Source organism: Thermobia domestica, chromosome 6 (genome assembly GCF_964235325.1).
Source record: "Thermobia domestica chromosome 6, izTheDome1.hap1.1, whole genome shotgun sequence".
Classification (NCBI taxonomy): domain Eukaryota; kingdom Metazoa; phylum Arthropoda; class Insecta; order Zygentoma; family Lepismatidae; genus Thermobia; species Thermobia domestica.
Genome location: NC_137459.1, coordinates 94,991,635 through 95,011,733, shown reverse-complemented (window position 1 = coordinate 95,011,733; position 20,099 = coordinate 94,991,635). Strand labels below are relative to the sequence as shown.

Below are 20,099 nucleotides of genomic sequence, written 5' to 3'. Positions count from 1 at the left end.
ATACAATAATTTTCATCATTTAGGCCCTGAGGTTCTCCATAACAGCTTCGTTTTCTTCCTAATTACTTTCCACTGCCTGAGAACCTCATTAGTCTACGATAAGTTGTTACTGTTTGTTAAAAATTCCTTTTTCATCTAATTAAGTATTATCTTATATATATATATATATATATATATACAGTGAAATCTCTGAATAACGGACACCAATGGGACACGAATTTTTGTCCGTTACAGAGAGGTTACAGAAATTTAATTTCTCACAACGCAGTAATATACAGTATGCAGTAATATACAGTAAATACATTATGCATCAGCGTAAATACGTAAAATTCAATATGAAAATACTCTAATCGGTACGCATTTGAATAACTGGGAGGAATGAAGGAGAAATTTATTTATGTTAAATGTTAATTAGGGATAATTAATTAGGGTAAGTGTTTTTCATTTATTTCAAATTCTCAGAACCTTCTCAAAAGATGTGTTAGGAATGAACCCACTGACTGGCTGAACTCTTTTGTTTAGCGAAAAATGCATGTTTTTTCCTCTACAAAGGTAATAAATCTCATTAGCAAGTGTCCTCTGAGGATCTTCAATACGGTTGCGGAAGAAACATGTATGTGTATGTATGTTTATGTACTGGCGCTGCATCTTCGTCAGCGGAATGGATGAAAAGGCAAGTTATTAGGAGTGCACATGTTTATTGAACCCATCCCTAATCCCAAAGAATATCCTCGTAGAGAAAGTGAAAAAGGAAGCCGGGAAAACTCTAACTCAGACTTGTTCCAGTATCATAAGTAAAAGAAAAACGTTGATTTTCCAAAAAAGTAAGAGAGGAAACATTGCTCGTTGAAAATGTTATTGTAATGTCCCTTTCACATTATCCGGCGATTTGCCGGATCCGGTTCCGGCGAATTGCCGGACGAGGTAGAAAGACATTGCAAGCAATGAAGCTCTTCACATATGTGCGGCGGTCACCGGACATTCATCCGGCGAGCAAAAACAGCCGGATCTCCCTGCTAGAATCCGGCGCGGCAAATCGCCGTGTATAGCCAAGCGGAACATTACAAGCAATGACGCTCTTCACATATACGCGGCAAACTACCGGATTGGTGTTGGGGGAGGAAGCAAGTGTTGCCAGGAAAGAGCAGAAAGTGGCTGCTATAATATGGGAGCTTGTGGTTTTGTGTGTTATGTGGAGTGTGTTTGTGTATGTGGTTATGTTCTAGCCCAGTACATCTGGAGTAATTAACCAAACCTGTATATACAATATATGGGGAAAGACGACATGTAAAATTAATTGAAAACTACCAATACTACCGAAGTGTCGAAATCAATATAAATTATTATTTTTCTATGTAACAGAAGATTGGGAGATGTCCGTGTAGCACTGGACAAATGACCTTCTATAAATTTGTGGTGACCCAAAATTGAAATATACACTATCAAATATTTCAGCAATACAGTCTTTTGCTATATATTTATGTACTATTTTGCTACGCAAAGCAAGAGAGAATTCATGATGTGATATTTGATAAATATACCGTATTTTATATATTTTATAATTATCTGGCTGTAATTTCTTGAATAGTCCTCTGAATTCAGAGACTAGAGCAGTACTTTAAAAAGACTTGAGTCAATAGTCGGAACGCTTAAAACAAAAGAATAAACCCGAAATAGTGTAATAATAATAATAATAATAATAATAATAATAATAATAATAATAATAATAATAATAATAATAATAATAATAATAATAATAATAATAATAATAAGAAGAAGAAGAAGAAGAAGAAGAAGGATGACCAAAAATATTCGGATTTCGGAAAAACTCCAGGTTTCGGAAAATCTTTAGAACCACACACTAAATTTGGTCATACCTATTATTTGTCGTAAGAAGAATTCCACTAGTATTATACTGGCAAAGGAAGTACTAGAACTAAAGAACTAATTTTATATTAGCTTTGAATGAAATGACAATACACAATCAAGATGTAGTTTCAAATACATAAAAAAACATATAACTACTGGATTAAGTTTTCTAGTAATAAGGTTCTAAATTTTGTATTACATCTTATGGTTCTGTTGGCTAGGCTAAAAGAGACGGTGATGATGAGAAATGAATGAAATGATGGAATGAAGAAAGTGGGAGAACCCCGAGAAAACCCACACAAACGTTACTTGTCCATCACAAAGTTCACTTGGCGCAAGCTGGGATCGAACCAAGCACCCCTGCACCAGAGGTGAATCCTCTACCACTTACCTACCACGGCCCCCTCGTTTTATTGAAGTGAAACAATTTAACATTAACTTATTTCTTCACAATTCTTTTAACACAACAAATGTTCGTCGAAAGTTATTCGCGTACTGAATTGAAAGAGAGACAGTATTTAAGACAAAATATTTGATTTGGATTTAAAACTTTAATTTATAACCCCCTTCATCGTGACTTGGTCGTGATAATCGGTCCTGACTCAAAAATATGAATTGTAGGGGGAAAAATATGACCTAAAATGTGTTAAAAGGTCTTTCTAAGAAAATATTCAAAAATTAAAAAAAAAAAAGTTTCTACCCGTCTTTCCAATCTGCCTTTTGCAGGTCAATTTACGGTCGAATCTGAGGATCCTGTAGTATTTGCTTACTTTCAACAAGTTTGGACTTTTTTTCGATTGGAAACTTATTTTGCCCTCAGGAGTAATCCAAAATGGGAGAGCCTAACATTTCTAACTCAAAAATACGAATTTTGGGAGAAAATTATAATGATCAATCTAAAAAAAAAGTAATAATAAAATAACAAAATCAAAAATTTAGAATTAAAACAAATTGGATGAATTGATCCCAAAGTTTTGAATTATTAGACCTAAGAAAAAAAGTCCCCTTTTCAATGGTCTTTGAAAAAAGACTTTTTGGCGTGAAATTATTTCCCTCCTCCTTAGAATTCGAAATTATCACAAGGAAAAAGGGGCCCCGGGAAAAATGTTATAGAAATCTTATACTCTGCCTAGCCATACATTATTATCTTTATTACTAATTTAGTCTAAATTCAGTGGCGGATCTAGAAGGGAAAACATGGGGGGCTGCCAGAACCCAGGCTATCATAGATATATTATGAGTTTACTATAAACTTACAAAAATATATAATATGTTAAATTAATTTTGTCACTCAAAAAACTGGGGGGCCTAGGCCCCCCTGGCCCCAGGCTAGATCCATCACTGGCTACACTATTCTATTGATTACAGAAGGGACCTGGATCCATCACCTTGGAAATTCAGCTGCGAATATATGTAAGGTACTATTGATAAAAGAATTAACTTCGTGTTGAGTGTTTCGTCTCGTATATTGTAGTGAAATGTTTTAACATGTTTTTTCTTCAATATGAAATTGACTCAGATTCTTTCTTCAACCATCTATTCAATTACATTAAATTTAACGTTATCTATGTGTATAAAAAATACAAATTATCTTTTCTTAATGTTACAGCCAACACTTCTGGAGGTTGAATACAGTTCCTAAATTTTGAATTCTGCCTCTGCAGCTGGGTCCGTACGTGATCCAACAACTCATCAAAAGATGCGATAGACATACGAAAGTAATTAAAGAATTTTCCTTCGCCTTCCCTTAATTGTGGAAACAGTATAGAAAAATCTCCTTCAAGTACCGCTTCTCTAAAAAAGGGTGAATCCATATGTGTCTCTGACTTTTTTTTCTGCCTGTGTCTTAACAAGGCGAGTAGAAAACACATTTTGCGTCTGTCCATTACAACCACCACAACACGACAAGTCACTGAGTTTTGTTTCTTCAGTTGCACAGCAACCCTGCTCGCATATTTTTCATCCACGGCAAAACGCCGGATAATATGAAAGGGGCCGAAACCGGATCCGGCAAACAGCCGGAACCGGATCCGACAAATCGCCGGATAATGTGAAAGAGGAATAAAACAAACAATGTTTGTTTTGTTATCTATGCAATTGTCGAGAAAGATGCAAGCCCAGAGGAAAAAGGACTAAATTTGTTAGGGAAGGGAAGATCTTCCGCATAAAATTCTTGGCCATACGACTGACCCTGCATGAGTATTATTGCTTAGTAAAGGTTTTCTAAAATTTCTACCAGAAAGCAGTTTGTTGGGGGCAGAAAAAAGAATTTCAAGTTCAGCTTGAAGCTGTTCTATTTGGTGGTCCATCAGGTCCAGACTCATGATAGATACACTTGTGGGGAAAAGACTTTTCTGTCTACTGTAATATATCGGAGAACCGAGAATAATTTCTGTCCGTTATGAAGAGATTATTGAAACTTTTAGGGCAAGAAAGGACTGTCCGCGTCCGTATCTGAGAGTGTCCGTACAAGGGAGGGTTTTGTTACGTAAGAGAACATATATTTTTGTCGGGACAAAAAATTATGTCCGTATTATAGAGGTGTCCGTTATTGAGAGGTGTCCGTTAAGGGAGGTTTCACTGTATATATATATATATATATTACATACAATTGCTACTTCTAAAAATACAAAAACAATATTGGTTATTTGAGTAAGAATAAAACTTCTTGATATATTGTATACAATATGATGTTTTTTTCAAACTCAAGTCTTATAATTTCATTACTCTGTCTCATTGGGAAGTACCTAATCAATGTGATGAGTCAGTAAATCAGTGAGCCTGAAAACTGCACATTTTAGTGGTCCAGTACTCAAATATGGTTGAAGCTAGGAATTTGAGATTTTGTATATGAGCACATCTCTTGGATACCTCCTTAAATTCTGAACTAATCGTTTCTACAGACCCTCGAAATCGGCGATTTTACCCAAAACTTTTGTTCGTGTATAACATGCTTACAACAGTGCAGGCCAGTTTTTCATTTCCGACGATTTATTTTCTTCGCGGAACTTGGCTGCCCTGCACTGCCGTGCATGTTGCTACATGCAGTAACTGTTGGTAAAGAACCCGTGAAGGCTACAGTGCGCCCTTTACATAAGACGCCCTTGCGAAACCACATCAAAGATAAACAGTTGTATTCATTCTTCTGTATGCCACAGTTCTGTACAATAAATACACACAGTTACTGTTGGTAAAAAAAATCCATGAAGGGTACAGTACGCATTTTACATAAACCGACATGCGAAACATCACATTATAGATAAATGGTTTTAGTTGTTCTTGAAATGAATGCAATGAAATTTTTCAGTTTAACGTCCCACGGTTGTGCTCTTTAGGCTAAAGGAGACTGATGATTAAGGCAAGTGAATGATGATGGATCAATTGGCGGAATGTAATTGTGGAAGGAAACGGGAGTACTCCGAGAAAACACACGAACATGATGCTGTCCTCCACAAACTTACCGGCCAGGGATCGAATCAGGGACCCAACGCACCAGAAATAATTATTCTAGAGGTGAATATGACGTTTAACCACTTTTCGCCCTAAAAACGACTCTGATGCGACGTGGGTGGGACATAATTTAGCATTAAGATTAGGATTTAGATTTCTGGGCTTTTGGCATATATGGCCATGTTAGCCCGTCAAGTATGGGGACGACGTCCCTCGGTGGTCACCGAGGAAAGGGAAAGAAGAAAAAATTGAGAAAGGAAGGAAGCGGCCTGGGACCTAATGTTAGGTATCATCCCGGCATTTGCATGGTATGCATGAGGAAAACCTCACTCAGGATGATTGGCCTGAAAAAGCTTTTACAATTTTTCGACCGAGTGTCCCCACCGGGAATCGAACCCTGAACCGCTTCCACGAGAAGCGGGAGCATTGGCGACTACGCTACGCGGGGCAAGGAATTGATGGGCACAGCTAATGAAAATGACTTGAGAAAGAGATGCAGTTATATGGGAAGCTTTTATGATATAGACGTGGATGTCTTGGAGATGTTCAGTGAAGTAATGGACTTCTGAATGCTACTTAAAACAAGAGCTGATGTTAAGCTTTCAATACCAGAGGATATAATTTGCTTCATGTTGTAGTATAGGGATGATGTATTTCCAAATTTGAGAGTTAGGAGAGTCATATTTTCCTGACTATTGTAATATCCGTTGCCAGTTGTGAAAGGTTTCCTAGTTAAGCTAAAAGTTATCCTGCCCTACCTGAGATAATAGGTCTAAATGTGACAGGAAAGATTATCAACTTCGGCTTTACTGAGTGCAGATTTTGAGGCTACCGTCAGCATAAATTTTGAGGAACTAATCGATTAATTCGCAACATCAAAGGCAAGGAGTTTATCTTTGAACTTACATAACTAGGCCTATACATCAAATTATTTCTTTTACTTTATCTCAACGTTTGAGATTATTTTTAAAACAAAGTAGGTCTGGTTTAAATTTTCGCAATGCTATATTTGACTATTATTTTAATATGAAATAATTTTGCATTAGCTTTTAATTTGTACCATTGTTTCTTCAGGGGTGCCCACAAGGGGGGGGGCTATGACACAAACTACATCATTGAAATATTTGGGGGGAATTAAAAATCTATATAAATATGTTTGAGGGGTTGTAAAAATTAATCGAAGAGATTTTCTTTCATGGAAGAACACCTACGGACAATTGAGGGGGGTGCGTCATGGACATGGGGGGCACCACTGGTTTCTTGATTCTGCCTTCTGTTATTCAATTATATCTTCAAAGTACCATTGTGGTCCTAATTCTTTTCCTTTCTTCACCTTTTTCATAGTGTAAAAGTAAGACGCAAAATGCAAGGCTTTAATGTTCTAAAACTCAAAAATTTCGAGGAAAGCATGATGGATTCCCAATCGGTTACACCTTGTGACGAGGGGCCAGAAGGTGGAGCAAAAACTGACTCTGTGCCTGGATGCTGAGAAATTTAGTACGCCTCTGCCCAAGATCAATCTAAAATGGAGAAATTTAATTAAAATTATTGTAGATCATACAGACAGCTACTAACTTGCTTAAACTAGGTTTAATTAATTACCTGGTATGTTCCCACGATGAGCCCAAGTAGCAATCCTACTACTATATCCACCACATGGCTATCGTGTGTCATACGGCGATGGCACGCTGCCAAGAAGGCAAAGATAATAAAAATGCTGATAAGAACAGGACGTAGAACGTATGTCCCTCGCATTCGAAACGAGAAATGAGCATAAAATGAGCAAAACGTAGCAAAATATCCTGCTGCAGCCGCATGGAAGGATGGAAAGGAAAGTCGAGCCACTCTTTCTTCCCACGATTTGATTGGAGCTGATGTAGAATCCAGGGGGCAAAATTCTTTGCCGAAATACGGTCGAGCACGCCCAGTCGATATTTTTAAGACGTCTGTCAGAATGGATGTGATAAACAAACCCATTACATATACAGCTGAAAGAAAAGAAAAAAAGTACTATTTCATATCAAACATTTAATTCACATTAACACAACTTTGTTCTCATGTACAATTCAAATTTTAATTAATTTTATAAAATATTTTTGTTACTAGGTAAGACTTACGTAATTGTGATGTCAAATATGATTTGGTTTTTTGTCATAATTAGAATCTTATAAAGAGTCGAGATTTAAGCACCTTAGTGATGTGAGGCGGAAAATTTTCCGTGGTAAATTTTCCGTTCTAAAAAAATATCGGTAATCAAGTAACAATTCCTCAGCAATCATAAAATTGGTTGAATTCATGTATGGAAATGTTAAAAAGTGAAAGATCGTTTAAAGAATCTGAAACTTTTCATGGCTCACACAATTTTCAGTATTATGTAGGAACAAGTTAAACAATTTTTCATGAATCGACATATTTTCTGTCTTATACGGAAAAACTGAAAAACTTTTTATGAGTCGGAAAATTTTCATCATTTTGAAGCAAAAAGTAAGACAACTTTTTATGAATCGGAAAGTTTCATTGCCCTGTAGAAACAAGTAAAAGGGATTTTCATAGATCGGAAAATTTTCATTATGGTGTAGAAACAAGTGGGAAAAACTTTTCATAAGCCGGACAATTTTGGATATGTATAGTGATGTTAGGTGGAAAATTTTCCACTATATATAACTGCACATAGAGCTACAAAATTGAATTTCTGTAGAGGAAAGTTAGCAAGAAATTATAATTTTCCAATTAGCTTTCGGGAACCGGAAAATTTTTTAATATTTCAATTTGGGAAGTAAACTTTTACACAGTGTTTCTCTCTCTCTCTTCCTCTGCGAGCTCCTTCGTTGCTAAGCGGTTAGCATACTCGCCTTTGGCATGGAAGACCTGCCTTCGATTCTCAGCGGGAGCTCGTGTAGTGCGAATTCTACGTTAATCAGTTGGTTCCGTCTTATATAGTCTCGCTGCTGAAAGGGACGTTAAACTCAATTCAACTCCTCTCTCCCTCTCTCTCTCTCTCTCTCTCTCTCTGTGTGTGTGTGTGTGTATATATGCAAAGTGCAGAGAACATACATCGAGTTCGTAGAGTACAAATATCCCATTATATTATTTAAAATTTCAATTTCAATTTATTAAAAGTCATGAATATTTTCTGATTCATAAAAACATACTCCACTTATTCCTATATCGTTGTTTAGCCGTAAAATTTATTGGTAATAAGTATTGTCTTAAAAAGTTTCATGAAGTGAAAATCTAACGATTCTTCATTTCAAGAATGTTTCAAGAACTTCAATGCGTTCTTCCCTCAGAATCCACCTTTGATCTTGCAATATTAGAGTTCGTAAGTTTAATACGCATAAGACGGTTTTCTCATAGCTTTACTATTTTTATAGATTTACATACTGCAACATTTATAAATAAGTAAATATAATAAAAAGTGCCTACTGTAAATTTTCGACTACCCAAAATTCGAGTTTAAGTAACTCGTGAAAGCAAATACTGACCATTTACTGGAAATAAACATTTATTTATTCATATATTCATTCAGAAGAGAAAGTGAAATATAACTAAAAAGGAAGCTCATTTGTGTAGTTGTTCTTCCAATAAAATAATAAAAGAACATAAAAAGCTGCACTATTAGCGCTGCGTTCTAAAAGAAACAAGTAATTTCATTTTAATTTACAAAATAAAAAAAAAACATATTTCTTATAAAAATATATATATATATACTTATTCTATCGAATCGTCATTATTTCTAATACTTTTTTATACATAATAATGATAGTTTTACCATACAAATATCTGCTCTAAGATGTAGATAATACAAAATTCCAATATTGAAATTATGATTTACGAGTGTTAAACAAAATAAAATCATGTTTTCTTAATTTCTGTTACAAAAATAATCTTCATAACGAACTTTTATGTAGTTATTTCATTACATAGGCAGGCCTACATATGAAGAAATAATGGAATTTTCTGTTTCTGAAATTGATAAATTCGCAAAGGTTTCTTTTAAATTTCTTGTTACATTTTAAATATAGGAAAGGAAATATTTGTTCTCTACGAACTCGATGTATGTTCCCTGCACTTTACACACATACACACACACACACACACACACACACACACACAGAGAGAGAGAGAGAGAGAGAGAGAGAGAGAGAAACACCATATTTTTACTTCACATCTTGAAATATTAGAAAATTTTCTGGTTTCGGAAAGCTAATTGAAATACGATAATTTGTTGCTGTCTAACTTTCTTCTACAGGAACTGAATTTCATAGCTGAATGTGCAGTTAAATATATTGGAAAATTTTCCACCAAACATCACTATACATAATATCTAAAATTCTCGGGATTAGGAAAAGTTTTTTCACTTTTTTCTACATCGTGATGAAAATTTTCCGACTCATAAAAAGTTCTTCAATTTTTCCATACAAGACAGAAAATATTTCGATTCATGAAAAATTGTTTAACTTGTTCCTACATAGTACTCAAAATTTTCTGAGACATGATAATTTTCAGATTCTTTAAACAATATTTCACTTTTTAACATTTCTATACATGATTTCAATCAATTTTATGAATACTGAGGAATTGTTACTTGATCACTGATATTTGTTAAGAACAGAAAATTTTCCGGAAAAATAGAGAAGAAAATTTTCCACCTCACATCGCGGCTAAACAACGATGTAGGAAAGTGGAGCATGTTTTAACGAATAGGAAAATTTTCCGTTTCAAAATTTTCCGGAAGATTTTCATTACTGTACAGGACAGACAATTTTTTTGATTCATGAAAAATTAACATAGTACTGAAAATTGTCTGAGCCATGAAAATTTTCAGATTCTTTAAACGATCTCTCACTTTTTAACATTTCTGTACATGAATTCAATCAATTTTATGAATACTGAGGAATTGTTACTTGATCACTGATATTTACTAAGAACGGAAAATTTTCCGAAAAAATATAGAAGAAAATTTTCCGCCTCACATCATGGCTAAACAACGATGTAGGAATAAGTGGAGTATGTTTTTATGAATCGGAAAATTTTCATCACTGAAGCACCTACATCAAAGGAAAAGTTAATGTATATTTCATTGTTATTAGAACTATTTGAACAAATGTAACGTTAATCAATAAAAATATATTAAAAGCAGAAAGAAAAGAGACTAATAATACAACAGAAAAAAATTACTCGACCCAGCCAGGATTCGAACCTGGAATCTTCTGATCCGTAGTCAGACGCGTTATCCGTTGCGCCACTGGGCCACAGGCAATATAGCGCACATTTAGCTTATTACAGGTGTGTGATTCATATCTCTCTGGATCAGCAATATATAGTATGATTCATAACACTTTAAGTTCCGTCTATCAGCAACGTATGATTCATAACATTTACGTTCTGTCATTGACATTCTGCACGTTTATCTTATCGAGTTATATGAAATTACAAATGTTATCAAGCTCATGATCAAATGTATTCTTATATTAGTTTACCTAAATGTTCAATCCTTTGCTAAGACTTCGTGTGTGTTCAGCTAAGACCTTTCTTGGGATTTTAAGGTGATCTGGTACCCCTAGCAACCTTGAAAGTTAGTCCATTTAAAAAGCATTGCAAAGTTTTTCACTATTTTCTTCTTTATTATTAAAGTTACAAACGTCAAACTTTGAACAAACCTAGAGGAGACACATATATATGCCTTGTGTGTTTTAGATTTTGAAAAAAACACAGTAAGGAAACTTTTATCTTCAACTTTGGAAACATGGCAACAGTAAGACCTGAACTCCCTGCGACGGTATAGTTTTTCCTTTCCGCCCGAGTCGAGCGGCAAGTTCAGTTCTCTGCCTCGCTCAAGTTGTTTCAATCAGGTGACTCATAAACAGCAGTACAACCGAAACCTTCTTTTCTCATCTCTCTCCCTCTCTCTTTTTTTCTTTCTTTTCATTCTGCGAATTCCTGGAAGGGTAGTTGTCGCTTGTCAGCTTACCATTTCCGCAAAATAACATAGTATAGATGTCAGTTTGTGATCTTTGGGAAAGATTATAGAAAAAATATTATTGGAATCAATCTAGGACAAAATTACCCTTTGAAAGCGAGGTCAAAACCCTCTCTTCAGAAATAATTGAAAGATATTTACATGAATATTTTTTGAGGGAAATATGATCAAGTAAAATGGCATGTGGGCAAAATTCCTGGGGCCTGCTTATTTAAAAATCACTTTCGTTCTTTGTTGCCTGTCCACATGGCCACTTCTATACTATCCCCTAGAACTTTTTTAATTTTTCATGCACATATGTCCGATGACAATACAATATTGTATAAATTACCATATACTCATGTGTAATGTCTATATCTCCCTTTTCCTGGAAGCGGAGAAGGAAAACAATATAGATCCATGTAATGTTCACACTAGCATTTCCTAATTTTATTATTATTATTTTTTTTTTAATAAATGAAGTTCGCAAGGCGCCTGAAGGCTGTGAGATTCTACCTGGGTATCATGTGTATAGATACACCCTCGATCAAATTCGTGTGAAATATCTTGTGCAAACTTTCATTGTGAGTTCGAACAGAAGAGAACCAAGGTTGATAAAGCTGGGTAACGGCTCACGCAACATTTTATGTTCTTGTAAGTAAATGATGTTGCCTTATTTTAAAATTGAGCATGATTAGGGATGGCACGAGACAAGATTTGTGGTTATCTCGTCTCGAAAATTTGCTGTAAAAGTGATGTCTCGACTCGAAAAATGTATATTTCTCTATTAGAAGAGCCGTGTCTCGACTCGTCTCGTGCGCATCCCTATGCATGATTTAGTAGTAAATTTATTTTGCATTATACAAATTTGTTTATGTAATATCTGTGAAAACCTTGTTGACCAGGCTCGCAACCAGCCACTGAAGTTTGGGGAGCATAAATATGCTAGGGGGGCAATCGTAACAATTCTGGGTCTCCATATCAATGTCATACGGATGCATTGTGGATTGAGGGGCTAAAAAATTTAGGAAGGGAGCAGACCCCCAAACCCCCGCCGTAGTTGCACAACTATGTAAGTAGATTCCTCAGTACCGGTACTTTATTTCACAAAATAAACACCACTACTTTATTTCGCAAAAAAATCTTCACTACGTTATATAGAAATTGGATAACTCGACGGGTCAGTGTGCGAATTGAATATTTTTCCCAGGGCGGCTGAATTTGACTCATATACGCACCCAGCCATCACACACGTAAGAGTGGGGAAAAGTTATTCCTGTCTGGAATGAAAATTTTCTCTTGCAGGGGGATAAAAATTTCTCAGAGGAGAAATCCCTGGCATCCCCTCGTCAATTAGCACACTAGGACGGGCCTCTCACAATTTATAAGGAAATCGACGCAAAAGGCTGTAAGATGACATTTTTCATACCTTTTCTTTTCACATGACATATTTTCGACTCCAGACGACACAGGGACGGATCCAGGATGGATTCCTGAGGGATGGGGTAGCGGTGAGTTGTAACACTGCTACTTAGGGTTACTTTAGTTTTATTATGTACAGACTTGAGCTTTTGCATCACTGGTGCTTGTGTCATTGGAGGTGGCGAACGACCCTTCCCTCAGGATCCGCCTACAAGTCTCTATGCCATCCCTACAGGATAAAATAAGATACGCAAGAATGTTTTCCACTTATGTTTGAAGGCATACGCGTAGCCAGAAATATTCGTTAGTCAGGTTTAATTATAGAGTCCTAATAATAATAATAATAATAATAATAATAATAATAATAATAATAATAATAATAATATCCGCTTAGTATTGTGTTTCGTAGAACAGATGTAGACTTCTTCCTCTGACACTGTCCACCCCCACATCTTTAGATTCCAATCAGTCTCGGTGGTCCGTCTCTCTGTTTATTGTTAATTTCACTGGAATGCATTTCTTTATAGTCTTCAATCTTTGCATAAAATTAACAGTCCTCACCTAAAAGATGTGTGGTGTAGTGTGCGACGCAATACTTCCCTCTGGGAAACCCTGGAAATGTACGTATTGCAATCGGGCATCTCACCTGAGTCTCCCGTTTAATCAGTAAGTACGCTGGGAATTTTATTTTGTGAGGTGTTCAAAACCCAAGAGGGAGAGCATTTAGAATAGTGATACATATTTTTACAGAAACGCAAAGGAAGCAATGTATTTTGTTACGCCCAGGGATGTGTGTAAAGAAAGTTTGGTTGGTTTTAGGGGGTGTTTATGGGATTGGTAAAGATTTTAAACAAAGAAACTTCATTTCCTAGCCTTCTCTGGATTACAGGGGTGCCCACAGTCAGGTTTTGGGGCACAGGTTGTACCTATGATTTTTTTTTAAATTTTATTTATTTATTTATTTTTAAAGGAGGGACATAATTTGTCATTGAAAGTGGAACAATCGAATTTTAATTATACCACAATGATGCTTTTATGAACACGAGTGGCGTATTTAGGAATTTGTTTCGGGAAGGGGTATGCACAATATGAGAATAAGCACTTATATTTTTCCTTTTAGGTGCCGACAAATTTTAATGAAGTTGTGAATATAACAAATTTATTTCGGGGGGGGGGGATTGAGCTCGATAGCCACCGACTGATGAACACTAAGTATGAAGGAGAACTTAGCATGAATAACATTTTTAAATAAGTAATTGTCATAATAAAGAATGGTAAATTTGGGGGGAGGACAGTAAATGGGAAGAATGGTAACCTTCAGGGGAAAATAGGGACCTCTGCCTGGGTGTGTATATTCTCTACTCATTTACATTTTCTAAACATTGTGATGTGTCGTCGTACGTATATGTAAGCCCCTTCTCCACGCAGGAAGATTGTTGTTGATCCAAGATGAAAGCTAAAATCTTCTCATTTCAATAGATATGAAAGGAGAGAGTACAACCTGTACCAACACATCTTAAAGTACGCCACTGTTTGAAAGTATTTTTTTACTAATGTACATACTTTTCAAGAACTTCAGTTTGATGTGTTAGGTCCTATATATCGTTTCTAGTTATTTATCATTTTTAGAAAATATTTTTTCTGCATTTATATGCTTATCTCTCTCTCTCTCTCTCTCTCTCTCTCTCTCTCTATATATATATATATATATATATATATATATATATATATATATATATATATATATATATATATATATATATATATATATATATATATGTTACTTCTATCTGTTTACCTGCCTATCAACCGTTCGATTTATCGTCTTTCATTCAACATTCAAATACTGTATTGAAATAAAGGTATATAGAAACGAAAGAAATAACCACAGAAATATGAAACACAATAGCACTTCTTTCTTCTCTTTTCTTGTTTCTGAAGCCGAAGGTCGTGCGATATTTTTCCTCGGTCGGCAGGAATATCTCGCTTTCCGTTGTCTTTTCACGGCACAGACATTTGTACTGCTATCCCTCCTGCTGTCACTCATAAAGTGATTATCCATCGATATTCACATTTCAAGCAACCACGACTCGAAGGACAGGCAGAAAGACGACTGCTAAACGCGGACAGGGAGGTTCACACAGGAGTCAATAGATATTTCAACAAAAGGAGACACCAACTCAAAATTTGAGTGGGAGGGTTACATCTGCGTTGCCAAGTTTTTAAAGTCAAACATGGAAGCTTTTTAACTGTGTTTTTTTCAAAATCTAAAACACACAAGGCATAGATATGTGTCTCCTCTAGGTTTGTTCAAATTTTGACGTTTGTAACTTTAATAATAAAGAAGAAAATAGTGAAAAACTTTGCAATGCTTTTTAAATGGACTAACTTTCAAGGTTGCTAGGGGTACCAGATCACCTTAAAGTGCATCATAACATTATAATATTAATTAGCAAACGTCCCAGCTTGTGCGTTACGCAGGGCTGGTCCAAGGTAATTTGCTGCCCCGTGCAATGGCATAGCTTGCCACCCCGTTTTCTTAAAAAAAAAAAAAAAATCCTAAAAGCCTCGATTTTAAGTATGTTACTCAATCATGAACAAGGAAGAGGAGAGAAAGCGCACTCACACTCAGAAATGCCTAAACACTACAAATACAGTCTCGTTGTGTCTGTTTTTCCTTTAAATAATAATCTATTATGTTAGTGAAAGATAAAACAAAGACACCTGCAAAGGAAAGATGGCAATTCTTTTTATAGAATTCAATATTGAGCTTCCACCTCAATATATCACTTTGCAATTGCAGTGCAACTAGCTCTTTTATCTTTATTTCTTGTTTCCTTCTACATCTGTTAAAAGATTTTTTAAAAAATGCTTCCTCGTTCAATGATAAGGAACTTGTTTGTGACAGACTAGTTTTCATGTCAAAATTGGCCTGTGTGAAGTTAGCCCACCAAATGTTTGGGATACACGAGATCTTTATTGGGCCAGGGAGTACTTCCTTTGGGCTAGCAACTTTTAATTTTTGGGTTACTATGGAAACAAAGCTACAGCTTCACAAAGTTTAGGGGGGCCAACTTCACGTTAGCCCCCAAGTGTTTGGGCCAGACGAGATTTTTATTGGGCTGGATAGTATTACGTTTGGTCTGATAGGGTCAACAACTTTTAGCGTTTGGACTATTTATAGTTCCCAAGATATGGGCTATTACATTTACTAAAGAGTGATTTTCTTGCTTCTTCTGTCGAGGATAACTCCACTACTATGACCGGTCTGACAAATACGTTTATTGGAATTAGCAGGACTTGGTGTCCACTAGCAGTGTAGTACGTTTGAAGAGTTGGGCTGCATTTGAAACAGAGTTAGACCATCACAAATTTGGTTGCTATAAATAATAGGTTTTCAATGTAGCAGGTGAAAATTTTTCTTATTTTATGAACTGTTTGAGGTATACGTTGTTGGACCGCGAAATGATGGAGACAGATGGAATGTTGCCAACCCCGACACACTATGACAGGGGATGTGACACAGAATTACGTCATTGCTAATTTCTACGGTATTACTAAATTCACAATTGGCAGAGGTTGGCAACGGTCACCCAGGACCTTAAAATATAGGTCATATTCTTATGATTTCCATTTATTCACGACGGTACTGACTGACACCTGACCTTGTAGGCCGCGGGGTACTGCCTAGGTTGCCTCATTCTAGTTACGACCGAGCTCCTCTGTGGCTAAGCGGTTAGCGTACGCACCTTTAGCGTGGGAAACCCGGATTCGATTCCTGGCGGGAGCTCATGTCGCTCGGATTCCACGTTAATCAGGAGGTCCCGTTTCATATAGTCTCGCTGCTGAAAGGGACGTTAAACTCAAAATCAACTCAACCTAGTTACGCCCCTGGGCCGAGGATTCATAAGCAAGACCAGAACCAAGACTAAATGTGCAAGAACTAGGGATGGGCAAGAGTCGAGCTACAGCTCGACTCGAAACTCAAAGCAAACTCATTTCGAGTCGCGTCACTGTTTTAAGGTCGAGTTTTATAAATGGCTCGCTCGTTTAGCTCGTTTTAACTCGTTTTGAAATCATTGCCTGATTAGACTGGAGAGCAAAAGCTATGAGAAATTTAAGCAGTAATGTTGAATATTTTTAGTGTGGCTCACGAGATAGGGCACTGCTTGCATCTCGTGTCGTCTCGATTAACAAGATGGCAATGGGTTCTTATAACGAGACAGCCTCAAATGTCGAGAGCACCAATATAAGTATATACTGTAGTTCTTACCAAGGCTGAGACCTGCACGGTCGAAGTTTTGAGCCCAAACAGAAGCTCGGTTCAACTGAGCGAACAGCTTGAGCAAGCTCGGATGAGATGAGGCACCGACTCGGCTCAGGTGAGCCATCGGCTCGAACCGACTTGGTTGGAGTGAGCCATCAGCTCGGTTGTTTCGGCTCGAGCCGGTTCGGTTGGTGAGCTGTTGGATCAGCTCAATAATGAATGAGCTGTTGGCTCAGCTCAATAATGAATGAGCTGTGAGCCGAGCCGCTCTTGCCGTTGACAATCCTAAACCCGGGCCGAGCAGTTTCGAACATGTTTAGCCGGCGCCCTCTAACTTTTAACAATTTTTGGCTCGAGCCGAATACTTGTTCCTCCGGAATTCGAACCCAGTGCCTCGTTAACGACTCCTAGACTTCACAACTACTGAGGTCAGCAGTCAACTAGTTTTTAGTATTCAGATACAAACCGCCTAACTTTCATGTTTATACACAGTATTGTTATAATAATAATAATAATAATAATAATAATAATAATAATAATAATAATAATAATAATAATAATAATAATAATAATAATAATAATAATAATAATATAATAATAAAGTTGTAGTGGTAGTAGTAATGTCATTGATAATAATTGTATTATGTATGCAAGATACTTGAAGAGAGGAACTACACACACGATTCGGCTCGACTTGGCTCGTTTTGGCTCGACTCTACTCGAAACTCGAACCAAATTCGAGTCGAGTTCCGAGTTGACCTGGAGGAAATTTTTCGAGCCGAGTTCTCGAGTCGAGCTCAAAGATGTCTGTTTCGAGTGGAGTCGAGTTTTAATGAAAACTCGCTCGAACTCCCTTAGAAAGAACAAGCGAGAGTCTTCTATTCTACTACTTGATATTTCTACAAGTAGAGAAAAGCTTTAAACTTCAAATTCATAGTTTTGTATTTCGTTTTTTTAAATGTCAGTTTAAGCCGTGGGGATAGCAAGGTGGTGCAGAGGGATTCAAGTACTTCCCATAAACATGAAGAAGTGCCCATCATAGTCTTTTGAAGTAACCGAACAGAGAAAAAATATTCCTTTATCTATATATAATGTGGATGAGTACATCGGCTTAAAAATTGCAAAGAATAGCTGATAATAATAGTAATAATATAACGTAGACTAATTAAAGACTGTATGGTCCTTGAGATCCCATTGGGAATCAAACCTGGAGCTTTCTGCAGCAAACAGGCATATTATCAAGTACCCAAAAGAATACTTACGTAACAAGTGAAAAATGGATGGATATAAAATTTATTTGGACATAAGTTCTCAAAGTTTGATGCAATTCAATTATGCACTTAGTATGTATAATTTTCATCAGTGTCTTATTCACTGATTATTTTACCATATATAACCATTGCAATTGTAAAGCTAATGCTTTATACAGTGCAATAAGATAGTAATTGTTTTTCAGTAAAATAAATTTATGTGTTTACAACTGATAACTACTTAGACACAATTAGTGCTGTTAAAAAAAAAAAATCAGATATCCAAAATCCTGATTTCGAATTTAAACTGAAACCGAAATCTAGATTTCGAATAATGAAATGTCTAACACCAAAATTCAGAGTTCGGATAATGCAATGTAAAAAAAACGAAAACGGATTTCGGATAATGAAATACTGAAATCTGGATATACGAATTGGACAGCAATTGACAAAATGTTATTTTAAAAAACGATTTTCCAAATTAAATTACATTGAAGACGAAGAAGACATCATATATTTGGGATTTTAGTAACTGGTTTGTTAATCAGTCTCCTAAATTAGTGGGCACAAGTTTAATCTCTATTGTAATTATCATTCAAAGAACTAAAAGAAGGAAGAAACAGTACAAATTAATATTGATTGAGCGTACTACTGTTATTGTTAGAGATAGTGACAAAGTATATGCGTATAGTCTCCTTTAAAGATATCTCTTGTACTTAACTAGAGACTTATATTATTATTTTGATATTCCGAGCATGTATTCTCGAACATAGAACCGAGAAATAACCATCGCAATATATATGAATCAGTAATTTATAAGTGCAAACAATGTTCATGTTAATAAAGCAAATTTATTTTATTTTTATAGAGCATTATACGTACGATATGTAGAATACAAAACGACGTATTAAGATACAAAAATACACGATTCTTCGTATACGATTATGTACAGTACCAAGATTAAGACCAAATCCACCATGATCTTGGTTTCGAGTTTGCTCGTCAGTACTCAAGACAATCAAACGTAACTACAATTTTTGAGAAAACTTAATACACAACGTCTCAAGCATCGTAATAACCTAAGCGCCTAAAGTTCTTAGCCCAATTCGACCAAACGAAACAGAACACGAGCTCAAAAATATCTTTCTTAACATATATTTCGGGGCTGATGTGAAGTTAGAACCCAAATTTTCTGAATCTCTTACTTTGTTTCTAATACAGCCCAAATCATCAAACGTGCTATTCTCCTAATTCACAGGAATACAATCAAGTCCAATAAACATATTTGGTACATAAATAAAATTAGTGAAGATAGCTCCGACCAAATATCATACTTCAGGAATGTAATATCTAATTTATCAGAAAGTATAGCAAAATGCCAAATACCAACAATAGCCAAATCGGTCCAAATGGAGTATTATCCAGACAAACAAAAATCTCGTCTAGCCCAGAAGTTTCTGAAACCGTGGCTATTTCAAAGGCAGCCGCAATCTTCAAACTTCCTACCCTACTAGTCTGCGGAAAGCATTTTAAGTCCAGTAAATATACCTGGTATGTGGTGAATAGCAAAGAGGCAAGAAAATTACTTTTTATTAAACGTAATAACCTCTATCTTGGAAACTATATAATAGCCCAAACGCTAAAAGTTGCTGACTCAATCAGCCTAAATGAAGTACAATCCAGCCCAATAAAAATCTCATCTGGCCCAAAAACTTCGGGGACTAACGTGAAGTTAACCCCAGTAGTCGAAGTGAGACGGTATGTGGTGGTATGCCATACCGCCTTTGGTTTTTCAGTGATGAAGACATACCTTCTCTGGGTTTTCAGTAATCAAGACATACCGTCATTCTAAAGTAGAGATGCAAAAAAGCCGGCTTTT

The 20,099-nt window shown here is 36.0% G+C and overlaps 1 protein-coding gene and 1 non-coding gene across 2 annotated transcripts in view; both read right to left on the bottom strand.

The window, feature by feature from the left end:
* The window catches only part of LOC145687709 (phospholipid phosphatase-related protein type 5-like), a 112,714-nt gene that overhangs the window by 5,333 nt on the left and 87,282 nt on the right, over window positions 1–20,099 (bottom strand). The window contains exon 5 of the mRNA XM_081761161.1: window positions 6,922–7,307. Within this exon, the coding sequence (XP_081617287.1) occupies window positions 6,922–7,307 (386 nt within the window). The remainder of the gene's footprint in view (window positions 1–6,921; window positions 7,308–20,099) is intronic.
* On the bottom strand, window positions 10,502–10,574 carry TRNAR-ACG (transfer RNA arginine (anticodon ACG)). Its single transcript has one exon. It is a non-coding gene; the product is annotated as a tRNA-Arg (tRNA).